We start from the raw sequence: 23,618 nt of genomic DNA, 5'->3' as shown, positions 1-23,618 counted from the left end.
CTCACTCTCTATGCCTCTCTTGTTTTAATCTTTATTCTATAATTGTTTATCTATTACCTGGATAATGATGAATGTATTATTGTTTCTATCATTTGTTTGATATCGCTATTGTATATCTGGTGCCATATATAATTTTATTTAAATTTGATGAGCTCCAGTTTGGTAATAACCCTCTAAACCTTCCATGGTTCCCTAGAGGTTTCCTCCTCTGGATTTTTCTTCTCTTGGGTGCTAGAAGGAATTGCTGTTTAGCCTAATTTTTATTGTTTTTAACTAGATATATAGTTTCATGTTATACGTTAATGGCATGGAATCAGGTGTGCAAAAAATGTATAAATAGAAAAAGGCTTATTTGTATACACTGTCACAGTTTTAATTTAACGTTTCAGAAGTGAAGCGAAAGTTGCAGACAAGTTATGGTGGACTCATTTTAAATAATAGAGGATGTTAAAGGGGTTATCCAGGAATGGAAAAACAGAGCTTATTTCTTTCAAAAAACACTCCCTGACTGTCTCCAGGTTGGGTGTTGTTCTGCAGCTCAGTTCCATTGACGTAACTGGAGCCAAATTGTAATACCACACCCAACCTGGAGACAGACAGGGAAGTGTTTTTGGAAGAAATAAGCTCTGTTTTTCAATTTCTGGATAACCCCTTTAAACCTTATGGTCATGAACAGGCTGAGCCTTGGAAGTGGCCAGCCTTAAGCATATTGTAATGGTAACATCTACCAGAGGTTAAAGAGGAAAAAAAAATTGTCTTGCAAATCAACTTTTGCCAAAAAGTTACAATACAGATTTGTATATTACTTCAGCTGCTGTATGCTCCAAAGAAAGTTGTGTAGTTATTCCAGTCTGATTCCAGAACTGTCCGGAGCAGGAGAAGTTTGTTATGGGGATCTGCTCATGATCTAGACAGTTCCTCACATGGACAAAGGTGGCAGCAGAGAGCACAGTGGTCAGACTAATAAGAAAGAACTACACAACTTTCTCTGTAGTATACAGCAGCTGATAAATACTGGAAGGTTAAAGATTTTCACAAGTAAGTTACAAGTCTGTCTAAATTTTTGGCACCAGTAAATAAAAATAAAAAATCCTCTAGAGCCCCCCCCCCCTTAAGACCATGAATGAGGACCTTCAGTAGGGCCATTTGTGTCCTTAAAGTTTACTGGCTCAGCTAAAATGGCAAGCCAGTGAGTGCTGACCCTTTATTGCTGTCTGGTCTGGTGCTGTATGTCAGACAACTGGTGATCTTACAGTATTTATCGTTCCCTGGGGCCTGGCACTTCACCTGATAGGGGATAAAGGATAGGGGATAAGATGCCTGATCTTGGGGGTCCCGCCGCTGGGGACCCCCGTGATCTTGCACGCAGCACCCCAGTTAAAATCAGTCCCTGGAGCATGTTCGCTCCAGGTCTGATTACCGGCGACCACAGGGCCGGCGGCATGTGACATCATGCCCCCGCCCTCTGGTGACATCACGCTCCGCCCCTCAATGCAAGCCTATGGGAGGGGGTGTCACGCCCCCTCCCATAGGCTTGCATTGAGGGGCGGAGCATGACGTCACACGGGGCGGAGGCGTGACGTCACATGCCGCCGGCCCTGTGGTCGCCAGTAATCAGACCCGGAGGGAACATGCTCCGAGGACTGATTTTAACTGGGGTGCTGCGTGCAAGATCACGGGGGTCCCCAGCGGCAGGACCCCCGAGATCAGGCATCTTATCCCCTATCCTTTGGATATGCATCTGGGTACTAATAACCTGCATGCGTCGTATGTCTTAGGGGGGATTAAACTGGCAGAGTCACTGGTAGAGAAGGATCTGGGTGTAGATCACAGACTACAGAATAGCATGCAATGTCAGGCTGCTGCTTCCAAAGCCGGCAGGATATTGTCATGTATCAAAAGAGGCATGGACTCAAGGGACAGGGACATAATACTCCCCCTTTATAAAGCATTGGTACGGCCTCACCTGGAATATGCTGTTCAGTTTTGGTCGCCTGTTCATAAGAGGGACACTCCGGAGTTGGAAAGGGTGCAGAGACGCGCGACTAAACTAATATGGGGCATGGAACATCTTAGCTATGAGGAGCGATTAAAGGAGTTACAATTGTTTAGTCTTGAGAAGAGACGTTTAAGGGGGGATATGATAAACGTATATAAGTATATTAATGGCCCATACAAAAAATATGGAGAAAAACTGTGCCAGGTTAAACCCCCCCCCCTCTAAGGACGAGGGGGCACTTTCTCCGTCTGAAGAAGAAAAGGTTTAGTCTCAAGGGGCGATACGCCTTCTTTACCATGAGAACTGTGAATTTATGGAACGGTCTACCTCAGGAACTGGTCACAGCAGGAACAATTAACAGCTTTAAAACAGGGTTAGATACATTCCTGGAACAAAATAACATTAATGCTTATGCAGAATTATAAAACTACATCCCTTTCCCTTATCCCCTTACACCCTTCCCTTCAATTCCCTGGTTGGACTTGATGGACGTATGTCTTTTTTCAACCATACTAAGTATGTAACTATAGAGGATATGATCTGCTGGGCAGATCTCCTTCTCTGAAAGTGTCCATGCAATGTGCTCAAATACACAGGGGATGTCGGTGGTTCCAACTGGTTGGCCTCTACTGATCTTGATGCCAAATATTACAGATGATTTGTTTAAAAGGAGCAGAGAGACACTGTTTCACAGCACAATTTCACTGTATAGCATCACTGCTTGCTTGACATTGTAGGAACTCTACAAAATCAATACACACAGAAATATGAATACAGATTGTCACTTTTTTGTATTTTTATATTTTTAGTTTTACAAAACCATTGGTTCATAACAAATAGCTTTTAGGTGATTCTATAAAAGACTGTAAAAAAAACAAACAAAAAAACATAAAAAAAAACACAAACTTTGTCCACATTAAAGAAGCTTTAATTTGACTGATAAGGTGGGTCCCAGTCTCCTCCATAAATTAGGGTAAACCATGAAGTGATACTCATGTCAGCACCATTTAGGGTCATAATTGAGGTTACTCAATAATACAAGGCACTTGGAGTTAGGTTAGAAAGGGCATACACTTCTTTCCAACCCCCAAATACTGTGCAATCTCTGACCCCCAGTCTCTAGGCTTGAGGGGAGGAGGGGTGAAGGAGTGCCATCTCATTGAAGAAGGGATCGGTGGAGCATTATCTAAATATTGATCCACTGATCCCTCTGGCAGTGGACAGGTGGGAAATGCAAAGCGGCCTGACCTGCAGGAGCTGCCTTATTATCAAATAATAATTATTATAATAATCAAAAATATAAACCAAAGATACAGAGAAAGACAGGAAACAAGCAAATGTGACCCCTTACCCCCCTGACCGTACCATGTGATCTGCCCTTCTTAACCTGACCCAGTCAGAATCCCCTCCCCCCAGAGCTGTGATTAACCCCTTCTCTGCCTAAGACACTTGCAGAGCAATGATTTTCTCCCTTTCCAGCTACAGGGGTGTTACGAAAAATAATTTTCTCATCACTGCCAGAGACCTGCAACAAGCATGCATTAATCTCTTCTAAGACAGAGACAGCCCAAAACATGTCTGCCAGATACCTGCAAAGAATGTTTCAGAGCAGTGACTACGCCTTCCATCACAGAAAACCACCATAATGCTATGTCTGCCAGGACCTGTAAAACAGTAACTAATATTTTGTACAGAGTACAGATACCAGCAGATAACCCTGAGAGTTTAACCTTTCCATTTAGTATTCAACAGAATCCAGGGGGGTGGTGGAGGGCTGAGAAGGCATTATACAGACACAATGAATGGAGTTACAGAGATCCAGGGCACTTTACAGGCCAGTCTGGGAGCTTACTGATATTGACCTTACATTTATCCTTTCCGTTATCTCCAGAGATTCCTGCTCTGCACAACTTGCTCAACTATCTTCTTTTTCTGTAGGTCACATATCATAGACAATACTTAATATTGAACAAGACTAACAATCAATGTCCTCATCACGCACAGTTAAAGTTTCATTTTTTTATGGAAATACTTTGGTCCCAAATAATACTAATAGTTTTTCATGACTAACATCTGTTCAGTGGAGGTCTATAGGTCACAACACAGCTGTGACAATTTGTATTGACCCCCTTATTGACCCCTTATTTACTATTACTATTCCATCTTTGGATGTTCACAACCTCTTTGCATGTAGACATAGAGCTTACATGGTCAGACAGGTTGCTCTTCCCCCACTCGCATTGTACTTTCCTGTACCCATCCAAAAACCAAGCAGCTGGTTATCTATTTCCCTCTAGACCTATGTATCTATGTTGGAATGGTGGTAGGTTCTGGAAGGGTTAAAAAAAACAACAACAACCAGTCAGAAACTTGTAGTTATATGTGCGTTTTCTGACCTTTGGAGGGTGTCCATCTCTGCTCTGAATTTTGCAAGTGGTGGCTGTATCGAGAGCACTGCCTGACCGATAGCCAATGAAATCTAATATATATGTACCCCAGAAATAACCGTTATGGAAGACATAGCTCCAATCTGGCAGTGAAGGGGTTAAACATAGCAATGTCCACCACATGAAAGCGGCAAAGTGGATGTAAACGGCTTCCTTCCTCCCTTCCCAGGAGATTGATACTGCTCCCCATAATATCTGTGTGTGAGGGGTGTGTGGGAGGGCAGGAGAGATTGTGATGGGGGGCAGGGTCCAGATCCATGAGGTCTCACACTTTGTCCAGCAAGGAACGCTGCCAATATAGAAGCCTCTTGGGGGTGCCATATTGCCTGAAGATAAAGACAGCCAGTCCAAGGAACAAGACACAGAGCAAGAGGAGGACAGGAACTACAACAGCGGCAGTGCTCACTCCTCCACTAGCTTCATCAACTTCAATGATCACCACTTCTGTTTCCTCATCGGTATCTTCAGGTTGGCGGACAGTGCATCCCATCCAGTCCTGCAGGACAGACTTCGGGAACCCAGATTCGGTTTTTAGCTGCTGGTTATTAAACTTCCAATACTTATTACCTTTATAGAAATATGTAAAAGCTGGAAAAAAAAAGAAGAAAGGAAGATGCTTAAAATGCAATGCCATATAAGGTGCAAATGTTAGTGTCTACTAATTTACAAACATTCTGCCCTGACCAAAGCGTAAAATCTTGTAAATCATTAAAGGGGTACTCCACGGCCTCAATGTTCGAAACATTTTGTTCCGAGCGCTGAGTGTGGGCGCCGGGGCTCGTGACATCATGGCCATGCCCCCTCGTGATGTCACGCCATTCTCCATTAAAGGGGTACTCTGCCCATAGACATGTTATCCCCTATGCAAAGGATAAGGGATAAGATGTCTGATGTGGTGGTCCAGCAGCTGGAGGGCACTGTAAATGAATGCCGGGTGCGGGTGGCGGGGGGTCATGACATCATGGCCACGCCCCTTGTGATGTCACACCATGCCCCCTCAATGCAAGTCCATGGGAAGGGGCATGGCGGCTACCATGCCCCCCCATAGACTTGCATTGAGGGGGCGTGGTGTGACGTCATGACCCCCGCCGCCCACTCCAAGCATTCGGAACAAAATGTTCTGAACACTAAGGCAGCCGAGTACACCTTTAAAAACTCCCAGGCTTTACAGTGTTCTATATTATCCCACATTTTATTTTCACTACACAAAGATCAGTATTTTACAGATGGCGCAAAATACAAAAATACAACAGATAAAGGGTTTACCTTAACCTGGATGATATATCACGTATCTACAATCTCATGTGCCTATTGTTTCCTGAAATAAGACTGGTAGGCGATAAAGTAGAGGCTACATTTGCACACACACTCTCTATTATAGTCTATGAGAAATTCAGTCATGTGTCTCTTTTCTCAGGTTGATTATAAAAAACGGCAGGATCTCAGCCTTCAAGAACAGAAAGAGTTCCTCTGCTCAGACCCTAGCTTGTGGTGGGATTTGTTTTAAATGGAATCCTACATGATCACCACAGGATGGCATGACTTGTCTGGCATGACTATAGGAGGATGCAATGCTCTGCTGGAAAACATTTTTTTTTCTGGTTGCAGAAAGTTTAACAAATTTTTAAATTACTTCTATTTCAAAATCTTAATCCTTCCAGGACTTATCAGCTGCTATATGCTCCACAGAAAGTTATTTTCTTTTTGAATTTCCTTTCTGTCTGACCACAGTGCTCTCTCTAATGACACCTCTGTCCATTTTAGGAACTGTGCAGAGTAGGAGCAAATCACCATAGGAAACCTATCCTGCTCTGGACAGTTCCTAAAATGGACAGAGGTGTCAGCAGAGAGCACTGTGGTCAGACAGAAAGGAAATTCAAAAAGAAAAGAACTTCCTGTGGAGTATACAGTAGCTGATACGTACTGGAACGATTAAGATTTTGAAATAGAAGTAATTTACAAATCTTTCTAACTTTCTGGCACCAGTTAATATAAAAAAAAATGTTCAAGTGGAGAACCCCTTTAATACATAATTTGAGCATTAATTGTATTGTGAGATTTCATGAATGTTTCAAGACAATTTGTCACTGTTTTATTAATTAAAGTAAATATAATTGTGTAAATTATGATCTATCTTCAGACTTAATAAACTTGAGTGGCCTGGGTCCCAGCAGTTGAACCCCCAAATATCAATGTAACATGATCTATGTTATGATACGTTTACGTAAATATTTGCTTGGAATTGTTTTGTTAAAATTCCATATTTTTTTTCAGAAATGTTTTATTAGCTCTTGTGTAAAGCTTTTATATTGATCATTCACTAGACAAAAAGGCGGTCTCCACCAATGTAGGTTGACTCAGAAGACGATCTTGTGTATGAGAGCATCCCACAACAGCAAGGAAGACCAGCCTGTTGGATTCCAACCAGACTTGTCTTTGGTTTCCTGATGAATTACTGTTGCCAGAGGAGTCTGGAAGTGACTTGTCTTCAGAGGCGTAAGGCACCATTGCCCTGGTGCGACTGATAGCATGGCACCCCCTATAGCTACGCCCCTGCTTGTCATCCTCACGCTCTTAAAAAAGCATCAGCACATGGCAAAGTTCATTACTTTATTATTCACTTCCCTACCTCCATCACTTCCCATGAATGCCCCTCGAATAGAGTCAGGGATCCCTTCCCAAACTTTGATAGGTTTTGGGTAATCCGCATCTACTTCTCTCAACTCCTCATTGAACCTGTAATACCTGGATAAGACAAAAGAAAGAGAAAATATAAGAAAAACATGCCCATTTTTTCAATGATTTAAAGAAAACCTATTAGGCAGCATGAAGCAGGCACAGGCCTGTGCATTACTATAATTAATACAGCAGTGGTTTAGACAATTAATAGTTTTAGAAGACCTGGGCCATATAGTCCAGGGGGCTGAGCAGAGAGGGGCAGGACTGGCCTGATTGGAAGGTCTCTTAATGTATGTAGGTACAGACCTGTCAATCAAGACCAGCAAGGCAGGCAGTAGCTGGCAGAAAGCCCTCTTTTATGCCCAGTTCATGACTTATCTTTAAAAGAGTAATTTGTCTGGAATGTTTCAGCCTTTCAAAGAAAATCATAAGTCATTGTAATGGGGACAAGGGTGCCTGTTTCATACTGCTTGTGGCTCAGGCTGCATGAAACACCTCACAGGTTCCCTGTAAGTGATTTGTGTAAACTATCATTTACTTGTTTCCTCTGAATAAATAGGTCTTTCCGTTGGGCATCCAGTAGAGTGCCGCATCAATTCTGTCACTCGGTAATCCTCTTCCCATCTCCTTCAATGTCTTGGGATACCCAGGTTCTAGCATGGCTTCATCAAACACCCAATGCTTGTCCCCTGAATACACACAAACATACACAAAAGTCTTTAAATAGTTCTGAAATGCTTTAGCGGATCCACCTTTAATTATTAAAGCTTTTGAAGAAAAAATATGATATATAGTTCTATTTTTTGGAACTCAATAGAACAAAGCTGGCTTTTTAATATTTACCCTTGAAGAAAACAAATTTCCCATCTTTTCTTTCATAAGCTGAGTTTATAGAACTTGGAAGTCCACGCCAGAATTGTCCAATAGGCAGTGGGTATCCATCCATGACACGGTTATTCCGTACACGCCAGAACCAACGTTCCTGCAGTTATATAATTTATTAAGAACTCATAGACTGTTGGAGAGTGAATACTGGAAACATTATACCCACAAAAAATAGATACAATCACTGCCAACTGACCTTAAAGACAAACATTTCTCCCCTTAAAACAGCAATGGTGTCAAAATTGCCTTGACAAATATCTGGTCCATAAGGCACATTGGGATCATCAGGAACATTAGGGTGGCGTGGAGAAGGTTTAGGTGTTCGTGGAGGTGCTCGTGTTGGTGGATTCTCTCCATGGCCTAAGAAATGGATTTAAAATGAAACACAATGAACATTGAATAGAATAACAATACACAAAAATTACTGCAAAGGAATATTTCAAACAGTAAAGACTGATGCAGAGTCTTAAAGGCTCATTTGATGTTTTTCTGCATATTTTTTGACTGTTCCTCAATGGAGGTTTTCAAAATAGTGGAGGCTGCATTCCCCATACCATATTAAATGCATCTAGTTTTTGTGTCCACAGCGCAATAACAAGAGGTAAGTGGTGTCTTGTTAGCTTTTTTTTTTTTACTACTGTTTAACCTTATAATAACGTTGCAATAGTTCATCTGTTTTTTTTTTTTCTCTGTGTTTTCCTCTCCTTCGGTAGGGCTTTCCCATTTGTTCAACAAAATCTTACTTACCACTTCCATAGAGCTGCTGGATACCTCTGCGGTCATCTTCTGGAAGCTGAAAGTTTTGAGTGTCCATCCATTGATAGAATGGAGCCATAATGGCTGATGGATCATTAGAATGTTCTAGACCCAATGCATGGCCTAGTTCATGAACAGCCACAAGAAACAAGTCATTCCCTATTAGAAAAAAAAAAACAAGAATAATTTATCAAATTGTTTCTTTCCAATTTTCTACATTTAATTCTGATTTCTTTAGAGCCCTAATAGGTTTTTCAGAAAACTAGATTAAATGTTTACATCTACACATCTAATGCCTTTACAATTATTTATGGTCCTTTCTCTTACCATCTAGATCTTCATTTCTGGCTGTCCAAGGTTCTGCAGAATCAAAGTGAGTGTCTCCGCCAATGCCTGGTCCAGGAAAGTAGGCATGTGCCAAAAAGCCGCCTTCTCCATCAAAAGGGGTGCTATCCCCATGGAACCCCTCAGCAAAGAAAAGCATTATGTCAGCATGCTTGGCATGACCATCCTGTATGTCCACGTATCGAACCTCACGGAAACGCAGTGGGGTTACACTTTGCCATAGTGCAAAAGCCCTCCTGATAGCTTCATGTGTCTCATATTCACCCACTTTTGGAGTATAGTTCTGTATGCTACGAGGAAACAGGTGTACACTGTTAAAAACCAGGACAGCACCCTACTTCTTAACAAATATGATAATATTTTGGTCACATACCAGAAAGTGATGTCCCGGTGCTGCCATTTCTGACCTTGAATAGCGTATCTTTTTCGCCTTACATTTGCTTTAATTTCACCACCAAATTTATCTGGCACCCCACAACGTGGCTTCTTCATTGCCCTGAAAATGAAGTTCTGGTAAGTAAGTTATAACTGTGAGAACACAGAACATCTAAATTAAAGGGAACCAGTCAGCACTATTTGCTGGTAAGAGATACACTGTTGGATAGCTCTTAGGGTCTACTTACACAGGCAGACTTTCCGATTGCAGAATTCCACCTCAAATGAAAGCCCAATAGACTTCTATGTACACTTCTAAATTTCCACACAAATTCCGCACCAATTCCACACAAAATCCTCACAAGCCAGAAATCACCCAAGGAAGCGGAAGCGGAATTGGTGCAGAAATTTTGCCCGTGTGAATAGACCCTTAGGGTATAAAAGTAATCTGTACCTTTCATTGAGATGATGGTGGTTGTAAATCTTCTTGTTACGCCTAGCGCTCCGGGTCCCCGCTCCTCCCCGGAGCGCTCACGGCGCCTTTCTCCCTGCAGCTCCCCGGTCAGCGCTGACCGGGAGCGCTGCCCTGTCATGGCCGTTGGGGATGCGATTCGCACAGCGGGACGCGCCCGCTCGCGAATCGCATCCCAGGTCACTTACCCGTTCCCGTCTCCTGCGGTCATGTGCTGGCGCGCGCGGCTCCGCTCTCTAGGGCGCGCGCGCGCCAGCTCCCTGAGACTTAAAGGGCCAGTGCACCAATGATTGGTGCCTGGCCCAATTAGCTTAATTGGTTCCCATCTGTTTCCTGGCTATATCTAGTCTCCTCCCTTGCACTTCCTTGCCGGATCTTGTTGCCCTAGAGCCTAGTGAAAGCGTTTTTGTGTGTTTATACCCTGTGTACCAGAACTTTGCTATCTCCCCTGACTACGAACCTTGCCGCCTGCCCCCGACCTTCTGCTACGTCCGACTTTGCTTCTGCCTACTCCCTTGTACCTCGCCTATCTTCAGCAGCCAGAGAGGTGAGCCGTTGCTAGTGGATACGACCTGGTCACTACCGCCGCAGCAAGACCATCCCGCTTTGCGGCGGGCTCTGGTGAAAACCTGTAGTGTCTTAGAACCGGTCCACTAGCACGGTCCTCGCTATCCCTCTCTGGCACAGAGGATCCACCTCCTGCCAGCCGGCATCGTGACAGTAGATCCGGCCATGGATCCCGCTGAAGTTCCTCTGCCTGTTGTCGCCGACCTCCCCACACTGGTCGCCCAGCAAGCCCGACAGATTGCCCAACAAGATCACCAGCTGTCGTACTTGACCACCATGACTCAGCAACTCCAGTCGCAGCTACAGCAGATTCAGTCTCAGCTACAGCAGCAGCAACCATCTCCTCCGCCAGCTCCTGCACCTCTTCCGCAGCGAGTGGCCACTCCTAGCCTCCGCCTGTCTTTGCCGGACAAATTTAATGGGGACTCTAAGTTTTGCCGTGGCTTTCTTTCCCAATGTTCCCTGCATCTGGAGATGATGTCGGATCAGTTTCCTACTGAAAGGTCTAAGGTGGCTTTCGTAGTCAGCCTTCTGTCTGGAAAAGCCCTGTCATGGGCCACACCGCTCTGGGACCGTGATGACCCCGTCACTGCCTCTGTACACTCCTTCTTCTCGGAAATTCGAAGTGTCTTTGAGGAACCTGCCCGAGCCTCTTCTGCTGAGACTGCCCTGCTGAACCTGGTCCAGGGTAATTCCTCCGTTGGCGAGTACGCCATACAATTCCGTACTCTTGCTTCTGAACTTTCCTGGAATAATGAGGCTCTCTGCGCGACCTTTAAAAAAGGCCTATCCAGCAACATTAAAGATGTTCTGGCCGCACGAGAGACTCCTGCTAGCCTGCATGAACTCATTCATCTAGCCACTCGCATTGACATGCGTTTTTCTGAGAGGCATCAAGAGCTCCGCCAGGAAAAAGACTTAGATCTCTGGCCACCTCTCCCACAGTCTCCACTGCAATCTGCGCCTAGGCCTCCCGCCGAGGAGGCCATGCAAGTGGATCGGTCTCGCCTGACCCTGGAAGAGAGGAATCGCCGTAAGGAAGAGAATCTTTGTTTGTACTGTGCCAGTACTGAACATTTTCTGGTGGATTGCCCAATCCGTCCTCCACGTCTGGGAAACGCACGCTCACACTCAGCTCTCGTGGGTGTGGCGTCTCTTGATGCCAAGTCGGCTTCTCCACGTCTCACGGTACCTGTTCGGATTTCCACTTCAGCCAGCTCTCCCCTCTCAGCCGTGGCCTGTCTGGACTCTGGAGCTTCTGGGAATTTTATTCGGGAGTCCTTTGTGAATAAATTCCATATTCCGGTGACCCGTCTTGTCAAGCCACTCCGCATCTCCGCGGTCAACGGAGCCAGGTTGGACTGTACCATACGTTTCCGCACGGAGCCCCTTCTTATGAGCATCGGATCTCATCACGAGAGGATTGAACTTTTGGTCCTCCCCAATTGCACCTCGGAAATTCTCCTTGGACTTCCCTGGCTTCAACTTCATTCCCCAACCCTGGATTGGTCCACTGGGGAGATCAAGAGTTGGGGGTCCTCTTGTGCCAAGAACTGTCTAAAACCGGTTCCCAGTAACCCTTGCCGTAACTCTGTGGTTCCTCCTGTATCCGGTCCCCCTAAGGTCATTAAGGACTCTGCCTGCCACAGGAAATGCCCCTCCCCCCCTCCCAGGCAAGCTTCTGTGTCCCCTCATGGCCCTCGTCCTGGTGTCACACTGCCCCGTGCCAGGTCTAGCCCTCTGCCCTCTCTCCCCATTCCTACTCCTGCGGTTCTGCCTGCCGTTGAGGAATCCCTCCTTCCTTTCCCGGTGTCCTCATCCCAGGGGAGGCAGTTACCCGATAAAGAGAAGGGGAGACCTAAGGGGGGGGGGTACTGTTACGCCTAGCGCTCCGGGTCCCCGCTCCTCCCCGGAGCGCTCACGGCGCCTTTCTCCCTGCAGCTCCCCGGTCAGCGCTGACCGGGAGCGCTGCCCTGTCATGGCCGTTGGGGATGCGATTCGCACAGCGGGACGCGCCCGCTCGCGAATCGCATCCCAGGTCACTTACCCGTTCCCGTCTCCTGCGGTCATGTGCTGGCGCGCGCGGCTCCGCTCTCTAGGGCGCGCGCGCGCCAGCTCCCTGAGACTTAAAGGGCCAGTGCACCAATGATTGGTGCCTGGCCCAATTAGCTTAATTGGTTCCCATCTGTTTCCTGGCTATATCTAGTCTCCTCCCTTGCACTTCCTTGCCGGATCTTGTTGCCCTAGAGCCTAGTGAAAGCGTTTTTGTGTGTTTATACCCTGTGTACCAGAACTTTGCTATCTCCCCTGACTACGAACCTTGCCGCCTGCCCCCGACCTTCTGCTACGTCCGACTTTGCTTCTGCCTACTCCCTTGTACCTCGCCTATCTTCAGCAGCCAGAGAGGTGAGCCGTTGCTAGTGGATACGACCTGGTCACTACCGCCGCAGCAAGACCATCCCGCTTTGCGGCGGGCTCTGGTGAAAACCTGTAGTGTCTTAGAACCGGTCCACTAGCACGGTCCTCGCTATCCCTCTCTGGCACAGAGGATCCACCTCCTGCCAGCCGGCATCGTGACACTTCTCTTGAACTCCCTAATTGCTGACAGTAGCTGGGGCTGAATGATGTGTGGTAGCCCAGTATGGGAGATGTTACCCCGTACCCTTGCTGCCCTGTCAGGTAGCCTCCCTACAGTGTCCGCTTGGCCTCCCTTGCATCTGTCCACCCATGTAAATATGTTTCTAATGTATTATACCATGTAATGTGTTCAGAAAGCGTTGTCACTTTAAGACTGTTTAACCTGTGACTTGTCATGTGATTGTCACCCAGAAGGGACCAGTGAACAGGTGATCCCAGGGGTGACCTATGGGCTCCCTGCTAGTCTCCTCCATGTCAGCCCTGGGTGGAGCTAGCTCTCACTCTTTCCTTACAAGTCTTTGCTGAGGTCAAGTAGAGTCCTAGAGAGTGTCCAGAGTCATAGGAGGTCTCAAGTCCAGTCTGCAGCCACAAGCAGCTACAAGTAAGCCACAGTCTCAGTATTGTCAGTCATCAGTCAAGTCAGCCACAGTCACCAATTGTCAAGTCAACGTGGCCTGCATTAAAGTCCCAGCAAGCCCTTAAGGTCTCTGAGTCACTGGTCACTTCTGTGGGCCCAGGGAACTGTATAGACTTTACCTCTGTCTAACCTCAGTAAAGCTATCGTTATCCCTAACTTGGCGTCAGAGTCATTATTTCCCCCGTGCCTAGCCCAGGATCTAGCGGTATACCTTCGGGTGGTATTGAGGATAAACCATGCCCTGGCGTCACGAATACAAGGGGTTAATGCCATCTGCCCCAGGGTAATTCCATCTGCCCTTTGCATCACACCCTCTACCACAGATGCATCCATTATTATCTGTTACTCCTCTAAGCATGCAGATAACTTTAAATGGAATCTGTCCGCTGTATTTGCTGCTAAAAGCTGCAGACACTGTTGTATAGAAGATAGAGTATGACTGTACGTTTCCTAGAGTTCATGGTGGTTGCCAAAATTATAAAATTGCCTTTTTATTTCTTAGCCAAGCATCAAGGAGGTGGAGCCAAACTGCTCAAATGCTACATCCTAGCCACATCCTGGCCACTATTTGCTTGCCCTAACCTCCCAGCCCCTCCATGACCGATGTACAGGGCTCTGTATGTCATCCAAGGAGGTACTGGGAAGTGTGAGTGAGGTGGCATACAGCTCCACCTCCTTGGCACTTGGTTGAAAAATGAACTTTGGCAACCATCATCAGCTGCATGAAAGGTACAGTTTGCCTTTATATCCTAACAGCTATCCAATGGTGTCAGCAGCTCTTAGCAGCAAATACAACAGATTCCCTTGCTTGCATGCTTAGAGGAGTAAGAGGTAATAATGGGTAATAATTACTCAGCCCCAGCTACTATCAGCAATAAGTGAGTTTAAGAGCCAGTAAGTTGGTTATGCACGATGAATACAAGTCACTATGAGAGATCTATGACACTATTATCGTAATCCTTGTTTCTTTTTCTTTCCTTCCCTGTGTCAGCGCTCTGTATGTCTTACGTCTTTTTCTCTCCTTTGCCTACCTTCTTCAGAGGCAAGATCATAGAAATATTTTACTGTCCCTACCCTCCAGGACCCTCACAATCAGACATGACAAGTGTTCTCTATTGCTGGGCAGCTGCATTGACTGGTACTGCAGTAGACATCTTGGCCCTCGTTTACGAACAGCATTCCGACTCTGTTTGTCGGGTTGTGCGCCTAAATTCTGTATGTGTGACAGGAAAAACCTGACAGAATTAGAAACAAACCTACAAAATGGGCGTGGTTTTTGGGAAAAGAGGCGTGTTCCCTACATTTCATCCAAAATCACTCGCCTTTTCTGAGAACCACTCTGAAAATCATGAATTTTCTGGGAAGAAAACCCTACACTTTAAAGCATGTATAAAGTTTCCGAAAACGGAGTAAATTAGTAAATAATATGGCAATAAAAGGTCGGAACAGCAAAAAACACAAAACTTATACTCCTCTCTAAGTAAATCAGGGCCCTTGTGTTCCTGAGCATAGACTAGCCCATGTGATTTCCCCCCCCCCCCCCCCCCCCCCATTTGTGTGACAATACAGATGCAGTATTTGTAATCTTGGATGCTGCATTAACAATTCTGCAACGTTGAGCTCCCTCAAAAACTCTGCTCCCATACCTTTCTGTCTCACTGTCAAACTTGCCAGTCACTGTCAGCCCATAGAATCTCTGCATAGCAGCAATAGCTTCACTCATAGACTGTGGGGAGCGTAAAGTGTGAGTACGAAGGTCTCCTGGAGGCAGATATCCATATTGTTGTAACCAGCCCTGAAGATAGAGAAGTATGAAAGTGGGTTAGAATGGAATGTTATATTAGTGGACCAGCATAACATGATAGCAACAGATATTTAACAGTGTACTACTAAATGTATAGACAGACAAGAGATCGCATTACATGATAGAGCAACATCGACAACCACAGAAAAAATTGAGATTAAAAAAACATTTTTCTATAGAAAATCAATTTGCACTATGATATATCAGATAGTAAGTTTATGAAGTGGAAATACTGATAATTCTGAAAGTTCCTGTACTCTGATGGTGCCTGATAGCACTCCCAATCCCAAATATTAAAGGGGTTATCCAGGAAAAAACTTTATATATATATATCAACTGGCTCCAGAAAGTGAAACAGATTTGAAAATTACTTCTTTTAAATTTTTTTAATCCTTTCAGTACTCATGAGCTGATGAAGTTGAGTTGTTCATTTTCTGTCTAAGTGCTCTCTGATGACACGTGTCTCGGGAACCGCCCAGTTTAGAAGCAAATCCCCATAGCAAACCTCTTCTAAACTGGGCGGTTCCCGAGACAAGCAGAGATGTCAGCAGAGAGCACTGTTGCCAGACAGAAAACAACAACTCAACTTCAGCAACTGATAATTATTGAAAGGATTAAGATTTTTTTTAATAGAAGTAATTTACAAATCTGTTTAAAGGAAATCTGTCATCAGAATCACCCGCACTAAACCTGTTACACAGGCTTGTAGTGCGGGTGATCCTGATTAAAACGCTCCTTACCTGGTTAAAAATGGTTGAGCGCTTCTTAAGATATCTATATTTTTAGTTTTCTGTTATTCCCTGGCTTGGGACTCAGTGGGAGGTGTTATCATCTGGGACTCGGCCACACGTCATTATAGCTGGGCGGAGCTGCCGCCCGGCTCATGAATATTCATGAACTTATCCTCGTAGTCTAACTCCTTTTTCTAGGTCTGGTGCATGAGGATAAGTTCATGAATATTCATGAACCGGGCAGCAGCTCCGCCCAGCTAGAATGACGTGTGGCCGAGTCCCAGATGATAACACCTCCCACTGAGTCCCAAGCCAGGGAATAACAGAAAACGAAAAATATAGATATCTTAAGAAGCGCTGAACCATTTTTAACCAGGTAAGAAGCGTTTTAATCAGGATCACCCGCACTACAAGCCTGTGTAACAGGTTTAGTGCGGGTGATTCTGATGACAGATTTCCTTTAACTTTCTGGAGCCATTTGATATAAAAAAAAAAAAAAGTTTTTTCCTGGAATACCCCTTTAAGGTATTTACAGATAACGTTTACCATAGGTTATCGGCTTTGGAAAACCCCTTTGTGTTCGAAAGGTCTCCTATACATAAGCTAATGACAGGGCGTCTCACTGCTAGGTACACAGTGAATAGATGGAATTGTAGTATTGACAGAAAATTCAAGCACATGTATTACACATCACGTCCTCCAGAGTGAGAGACGACTATGAAGTTGCGTCTGCTTCAAGTAACATGTAGCGTAGTCTAATACTTTCACGTGGTTCCCCTTCAAACATCAGATCAAAGTCATTCAAACAGATCAGATTTACTTACTGTAAAACAGTGCATGCTGTACCTCAGCAAGCTTGATGGTAACAGTTTTTAGATGAGACACAAAAACTTAATGGTTATATTCACACTAGGTGGCACTGTTGCTTGGACAACAGTAATATAACAATTTTTGATAGCATGGAAATAGGTTTGTTATTTGCACAAGAGCCTGTCTAGTCCTATGTTACCTCACAGGTCAACCCCGGTTTCACCCTTTTCCCACTGTCTATCTGGTGACTTTCAGACATACCTCCTATGCTTTTAAGGGTTACGTCCTAAACACTACTCGCCACCAAGACACCATTTAGTAGGCTATATCCCAGGATTGGTGCCACTAGGCCTCTCTAAGACCTACCTCATGGTTTCCTCTCAGCAAGGTAGGATCTTCCTCAGCACCCCTGCCTCTCCTGCAAGATGTCAAGCTAGTGTCTAGGTGAACAAATTCTCTGGCTTACTCTCTCTATATATACATGCCAACAGCACTAGCCACACACACTGTTTATAATCTCTTTTTCTTTATTTCTAAACACCTCCTCAATCTTTTCCCACTCTCCTACTCAACGTGTTGGCGCAGCACATCATTGTGATCACACGCATCTTAGTTCCAGTACTACCCGCTTCTAGAGCCCATGCTGATGTCTGCACCTCCACTTGTGGGTGACAGCCTAGAAGTCTGTTACCTGTCCAGGAACCATTTCCCTACTCCTCACTTTCTCCATATAAAAGAGATCAATTCACATTAGTTTGTTGTATGACTAAGGCTGCATACCGTGGCCGAAACGCGTCACTTTGTACATTGTTCATGTCTGTATGATCCGTAAATAAAGAATTTAGCATTGAGCCTGCGCTGGACTTCTATTCCGCAGCCCAGAAGTCTGTTATTTTAATGGCCATCCACAATAATGCAACATGGCAGTACCACTACTAGAATAGTCAACCCAAAAGTAAAGGTTAACCTACACACAAAACACACAACACACAAAGTACACACATATACACAAGTGCAAGGCGGAAACGAATATACAGTGGGGCAGAAAAGTATTTAGTCAGCCACCAATTGTGCAAGTTCTCCCACTAAAAAGATGAGATGCCTGTAATTTTCATACCTCAACTATGAGAGACATAATGAGAAAAAAAATCCATAAAATCACATTGTCTGATTCTTAAAGAATTTATTTGAAAATTATGGTGGACAATAAGTATTTGATCAATAACAAAAGTTAATCTCAATAGTGTTGAGCGGCATAGGCCATATTCAAATTCGCGAATATTCGCGAATATATGGTCGAATATTCGTCATATATTCGCGAATATTCGCATATTCGTTATCTCCTTGTTTCATTTTCGCATATGCGAAAGTTCGCGCATGCGAAAATTAGCACATGCGAAAATTCGCATATGCGAAAATCCGCACATGCTAATTTTCGCATATGCGAATTTTCGCACGCCAGTCTCACACAGTAGTATTACAGCCTTCTTTACACCACACAAGCTGGAAGCAGAGAGGAATGATCACTGTGATGTGTACTGTGGAAAAAAAAACCCGAATATTCGTAATTACGAATATATAGCGCTATATTCGCGAAATTCGCGAATTCGCGAATATGCGATATTCGCGAATAATATTCGAATTGCGAATATTCGCGAGCAACACTAAATCTCAATACTTTGTTATATACCCTTTGTTGTCAATGACAGAGCTCACACGTTTTGTGTAAGTCTTCACAAGGTATTCACACACTGTTGCTGGTATTGTGGCCTATTCCTCCATGCAGATCTCCTCTAGAGCAGTGATGTTTTGGGGCTGTCGCTGGGCAACACAGACTTTCAACTCCCTCCAAAGGTTTTCTATGGGGTTGAGACCTGGAGACTGTCTAGGCCACTCCAGGACCTTGAAATGCTTCTTACGAAGCCACTCCTTTGTTGCCCGAGCGTTGTGTTTGGGATCATTGTCATGCTGAAAGACCCAGCCACGTTTCATCTTCAATGCCCTTGCTGATGGAAGGAGGTATTCACTCAAAATCTCACGATACAGGGCCCCATCCATTCTTTACTTTACACGGATCAGTAGTCCTGGTCCCTTGGCAGAAAAACAGCCCAAAAGCATGATGTTTCCACCCCCATGCTTCACAGTAGGTATGGTGTTCTTTGGATGCAACTTAGCATTCTTTCTCCTCCAAACACAACAAGTTGAGTTTTTACCAAAAAGTTCTACTTTGGTTTCATCTGACCATATGACATTCTCCCAATACTCTTCTAGACCATCCAAATGCTCTCTAGCAAACTTCAGACGGGCCCAGACATGTACTTGCTTAACCCCTTAAGGACGCAGGACGTAAATGTACGTCCTGGTGAGGTGGTACTTAACACACCAGGACGTACATTTACGTCCTAAGCATAATCGCGGGCATCGGAGCGATGCCCGTGTCATGCGCGGCTGATCCCGGCTGCTAATCGCAGCCAGGGACCCGCCGGCAATGGCCGACGCCCGCGATCTCGCGGGCGTCCGCCATTAACCCCTCAGGTGCCGGGATCAATACAGATCCCGGCATCTGCGGCGGTTCGCGATTTAAATGAACGATCGGATCGCCCGCAGCGCTGCTGCGGGGATCCGATCATTCATAACGCCGCACGGAGGTCCCCTCTCCTTCCTCCTTCCGGCTCCCGGCGTCTCCTGCTCTGGTCTGTGATCGAGCAGACCAGAGCAGGAGATGACCGATAATACTGATCTGTTCTATGTCCTATACATAGAACAGATCAGTATTAGCAATCATGGTATTGCTATGAATAGTCCCCTATGGGGACTATTCAAGTGTAAAAAAAAATGTAAAAAAATATAAAAGTAAAAGTTAAAAAAAAGTGAAAAATCCCCTCCCCCAATAAAAAAGTAAAACGTCCGTTTTTTCCTATTTTACCCCCAAAAAGCGTAAAAAACATTTTTTATAGACATATTTGGTATCGCCGCGTGCGTAAATGTCCGAACTATTAAAATAAAATGTTAATGATCCCGTACGGTGAACGAAAAAAAATTAAAAAAGTCCAAAATTCCTACTTTTTTAATACATTTTATTAAAAAAAAATTATAAAAAATGTATTAAAAGTTTTTTATATGCAAATGTGGTATCAAAAAAAAGTACAGATCATGGCGCAAAAAATGAGCCCCCATACCGCCACTTATACGGAAAAATAAAAAAGTTAGAGGTCATCAAAATAAAGGGATTATAAACGTACTAATTTGGTTAAAAAGTTTGTGATTTTTTTTAAGCGCAACAATAATATAAAAGTATATAATAATGGGTATCATTTTAATCGTATTGACCCTCAGAATAAAGAACACACGTCACTTTTACCATAAATTGTACGGCGTGAAAACAAAACCTTCCAAAATTAGCAAAATTGCGTTTTTCGTTTTAATTTCCCCACAAAAATAGTGTTTTTTGGTTGCGCCATACATTTTATGATATAATGAGTTATGTCATTACAAAGGACAACTGGTCGCGCAAAAAACAAGCCCTCATACTAGTCTGTGGATGAAAATATAAAAGAGTTATGATTTTTAGAAGGCGAGGAGGAAAAAATGAAAACGTAAAAATTTAATTGTCTGAGTCCTTAAGGCCAAAATGGGCTGAGTCCTTAAGGGGTTAAGCAGGGAGACACATCTGGCACTGCATGATTTGAGTCCCTGGTGGCGTAGTGTGTAGCCTTTGTTACTTTGGTCACTAGGTCTTTTCTGTGCCCTGCTTTAGACTTAGATAAGGGTCTTTTTGTGCTTTGATTTTGACATAGAGAAAACTGTAGGATGTCTTGTAAGAAGGTAAGCTGGCTATACAGGAGTTGTTGCTTGGGAAATTCATAACATTTTAAAAAGTTTTCTGGAAATACATTGTCTGCTGCCTATTATAAAGATTGGATAGCAATAATCTATTTATTAAAGGGGTACTCTGACTTATTATTGCATATCCCCTATCTACATGATAGGATAGAAGTGTTAGATTGCAGGAAATTGTGCATGTCTGTCACCATTGTATTCATTCTCTATGATAACCACTGAAAGCTGTTCATAACAAATAGCTGAGGCTGGGGGTATCCCCTGCGACCTGACACTTATCCCTTATCCTCTGGATATGGGATAAGTAATTTTATGTTGGAATACCCTTTTATATTAACATTTTCTTCAAAGCTGTACACAGATTGTGGTCTAGTCCCACTAGTCTAGGTATCCCGGTGCTACTTTATATTGTCTGATATTATAAATATATAGAATATAGATTTAATCAAGCTCTGGTAAAGTTAAAAGATGCATGACTATATAAATCTGTAAGATGTACATTTAAAAGATGGCTGGCAGAGTAGAGGTTAATCCTTCCAGGTTTTTAAAGGGAGAGCAACATTCATCAAAGAGATGGAGATACATTAGAGTGTTTTTGGGGGATGTTCTGAGAGGTATAATGTATTTATCTCCCCTGAGACTCCATAAAATGTACACAGCTTCAAAGAGTTTGGGGGCAGGGAATGGTATGGTGCTGTGGGTACAGGAAAGCAGTTTAAAGTTACAGGAAATCCTTTCATATATATAGTATCGGGAGGGGGAAGAAGATATAGTGAGAGGGAGACGAGTCTGTTGTTGAAAACTACAAGCTACCAAACATCTTCTCACATGATCAGTTACGCAAACTGGACATTTAAAAAAACTAAACAAATTAAACAGAATTTTACGCAATCAGAGACAAAAATAACCATGAGAAAAAACTCTGGACTCATCCAAAAATACTTCCCTTTATGTGACACGCAATACAAGCACACAGTCGAGAACTTGTCATGTGTTCTCAATATTTTAAGATTAGAATGTAGATTAGGTATGTATCGGTATTATTATACCGATACAACACAATGTAACTCCAAGTCACATTGTGTGAAATCACACTGTCCACTCAGGAAGCAACACTGATTGACAATCAATTTCACATGCTGTTGTGCAAATGGAGCAGACAACAGGTGGAAATTATAGGCAATTAGCAAGACACCCCAATAAAGGAGTGGTTCTGCAGGTGGTGATCACAGACCATATTTCAGTTCCTATGCTTCCTGGCTGATGTTTTGTTTACTTTTGAATGCTGACAGTGCTTTCACTCTAGTGGTAGCATGAGACAGAGTCTACAACCCACACAAGTGGCTCAGGTAGTGCAGCTCATCCAGGACGGCACATCAATGTGAGCTGTGGCAAGAAGGTTTGCTGTGTCTGTTAGCGTAGTGTCCAGAGCATGGAGGCGCTACCAGGAGACAGGACAGTACATCAGAAGATGTGGAGGAGGCCATAGGAGGGCAACAATCCAGCAGTAGGACCAGCAGTAGGGCCTACCTCCGTCTTTGTGAAAGGAGGAGCAGGAGGAGCACTGCCAGAGCCCTGCAAAATGACCTCCAGCAGGCCACAAATGTGCATGTGGCCACTCAAAGGGTCAGAAACAGACTCCATGAGGGTGGTATGAGGGCCTGACGTCCACAGGTGGGGGTTGTGCTTACAGCCCAACACCGTGCAGGATGATTGGCATTTGCCAGAAAACACCAAGATTGGCAAATTCGCCACTGGCGCCCTGTGGTCTTCACAGATGAAAGCAGGTTCACACTGAGCACATGTGACAGACGTGAAAGAGTCTGGAGACGCCGTGGAGAATGTTCTGCTGCCTGCAACATCCTTCGGCATGACCAGTTTGGTGGTGGGTCAGTAATGGTGTGGGGTAGCATTTCTTTGGGGGGGCCGCACAGTCCTCCATGTGCTTGCCAGAGGTAGCCTGACTGCCATTAGGTACCGAGATGAGATACTCAGACCCCTTGTGAGACCATATGCTGGTGCGGTTGGCTCTGGGTTCCTCCTAATGCAAGACAATGCTAGACCTCTTGTGGCTGGAGTGTGTCAGCAAGGGGAAGGCATTAATGCTATGGACTGGCCTGCCCATTCCCCAGACCTGAATCCGATTGAGCACATGTGGCACATCATGTCTCGCTCCATCCACCAACACCACGTTGCACCACAGACTGTCCAGGAGTTGGCGGATGCCTTAGTCCAGGTCTGGGAGGACATCCCTCAGGAGACCATCCGCCACCTCTTCAGGAGCATGCCCAGGCATTGTAGGGAGGTCATACTGGCACGTGGAGGCCAGACACACTACTGAGCCTCATTTTGACTTGTTTTAAGGACATTACAAAGTTGGATCGGCCTGTAGTGTGGTTCTCCACTATGACTCCATATCCAGACCTCCATGGGTTGATAAATTTGATTTCCATTGATAATTTTTGTTTGATTTTGTGGTCAGCACATTCAACTATGTAAAGACTAAAGTATTTCATACGATTAGATCTACGATGTTTTATCTTGGTGTTCCCTTTATTTTTTTTGAGCAATGTATGTGGATAGACATAAAATAGATATTACATAAATGTTGCCCATTTTATACTATTTCACTAGCGTGGAGAAACAATTTTTACCATGCTGGCCAGACTGGAAGGAGGATTAGGGGCGATATATGAAACTAATCTTTTGTTTCTGTTTTGCCAATTGAAATCGTCTTTCACAAGGCATAAATTCATGACAACACTTATCCCTCCAAAATCTCTCTAGAGTAATCCAAGTATACATTTTAATGGAAAGAGTTTATGGCCAAAACTTGTTGGAACATCTAAATGC

General features: G+C 44.3%; 1 protein-coding gene across 1 annotated transcript in view; it reads right to left on the bottom strand.

Annotated features, from left to right (window-relative positions):
- Nucleotides 1–2,759: 2,759 nt before the first annotated feature.
- MMP14 (matrix metallopeptidase 14) overlaps nucleotides 2,760–23,618 on the bottom strand; it is a 43,789-nt gene continuing 22,930 nt past the window's right edge. Inside the window, exons 2-10 of the mRNA XM_056526692.1 lie at nucleotides 15,227–15,375; nucleotides 9,485–9,607; nucleotides 9,094–9,401; nucleotides 8,758–8,925; nucleotides 8,207–8,370; nucleotides 7,969–8,107; nucleotides 7,664–7,814; nucleotides 7,076–7,191; nucleotides 2,760–5,034 (exon numbers count right to left, since the gene is read on the bottom strand). Coding sequence (XP_056382667.1) covers nucleotides 4,712–5,034; nucleotides 7,076–7,191; nucleotides 7,664–7,814; nucleotides 7,969–8,107; nucleotides 8,207–8,370; nucleotides 8,758–8,925; nucleotides 9,094–9,401; nucleotides 9,485–9,607; nucleotides 15,227–15,375 — 1,641 coding nt within the window. The 3' untranslated portion in view covers nucleotides 2,760–4,711. The remainder of the gene's footprint in view (nucleotides 5,035–7,075; nucleotides 7,192–7,663; nucleotides 7,815–7,968; nucleotides 8,108–8,206; nucleotides 8,371–8,757; nucleotides 8,926–9,093; nucleotides 9,402–9,484; nucleotides 9,608–15,226; nucleotides 15,376–23,618) is intronic.

This window comes from Hyla sarda, chromosome 1 (genome assembly GCF_029499605.1).
Source record: "Hyla sarda isolate aHylSar1 chromosome 1, aHylSar1.hap1, whole genome shotgun sequence".
Lineage (NCBI taxonomy): Eukaryota > Metazoa > Chordata > Amphibia > Anura > Hylidae > Hyla > Hyla sarda.
Note: the sequence above shows the minus strand (reverse complement) of the source record. Positions and strands in the feature narration are given on the sequence as shown.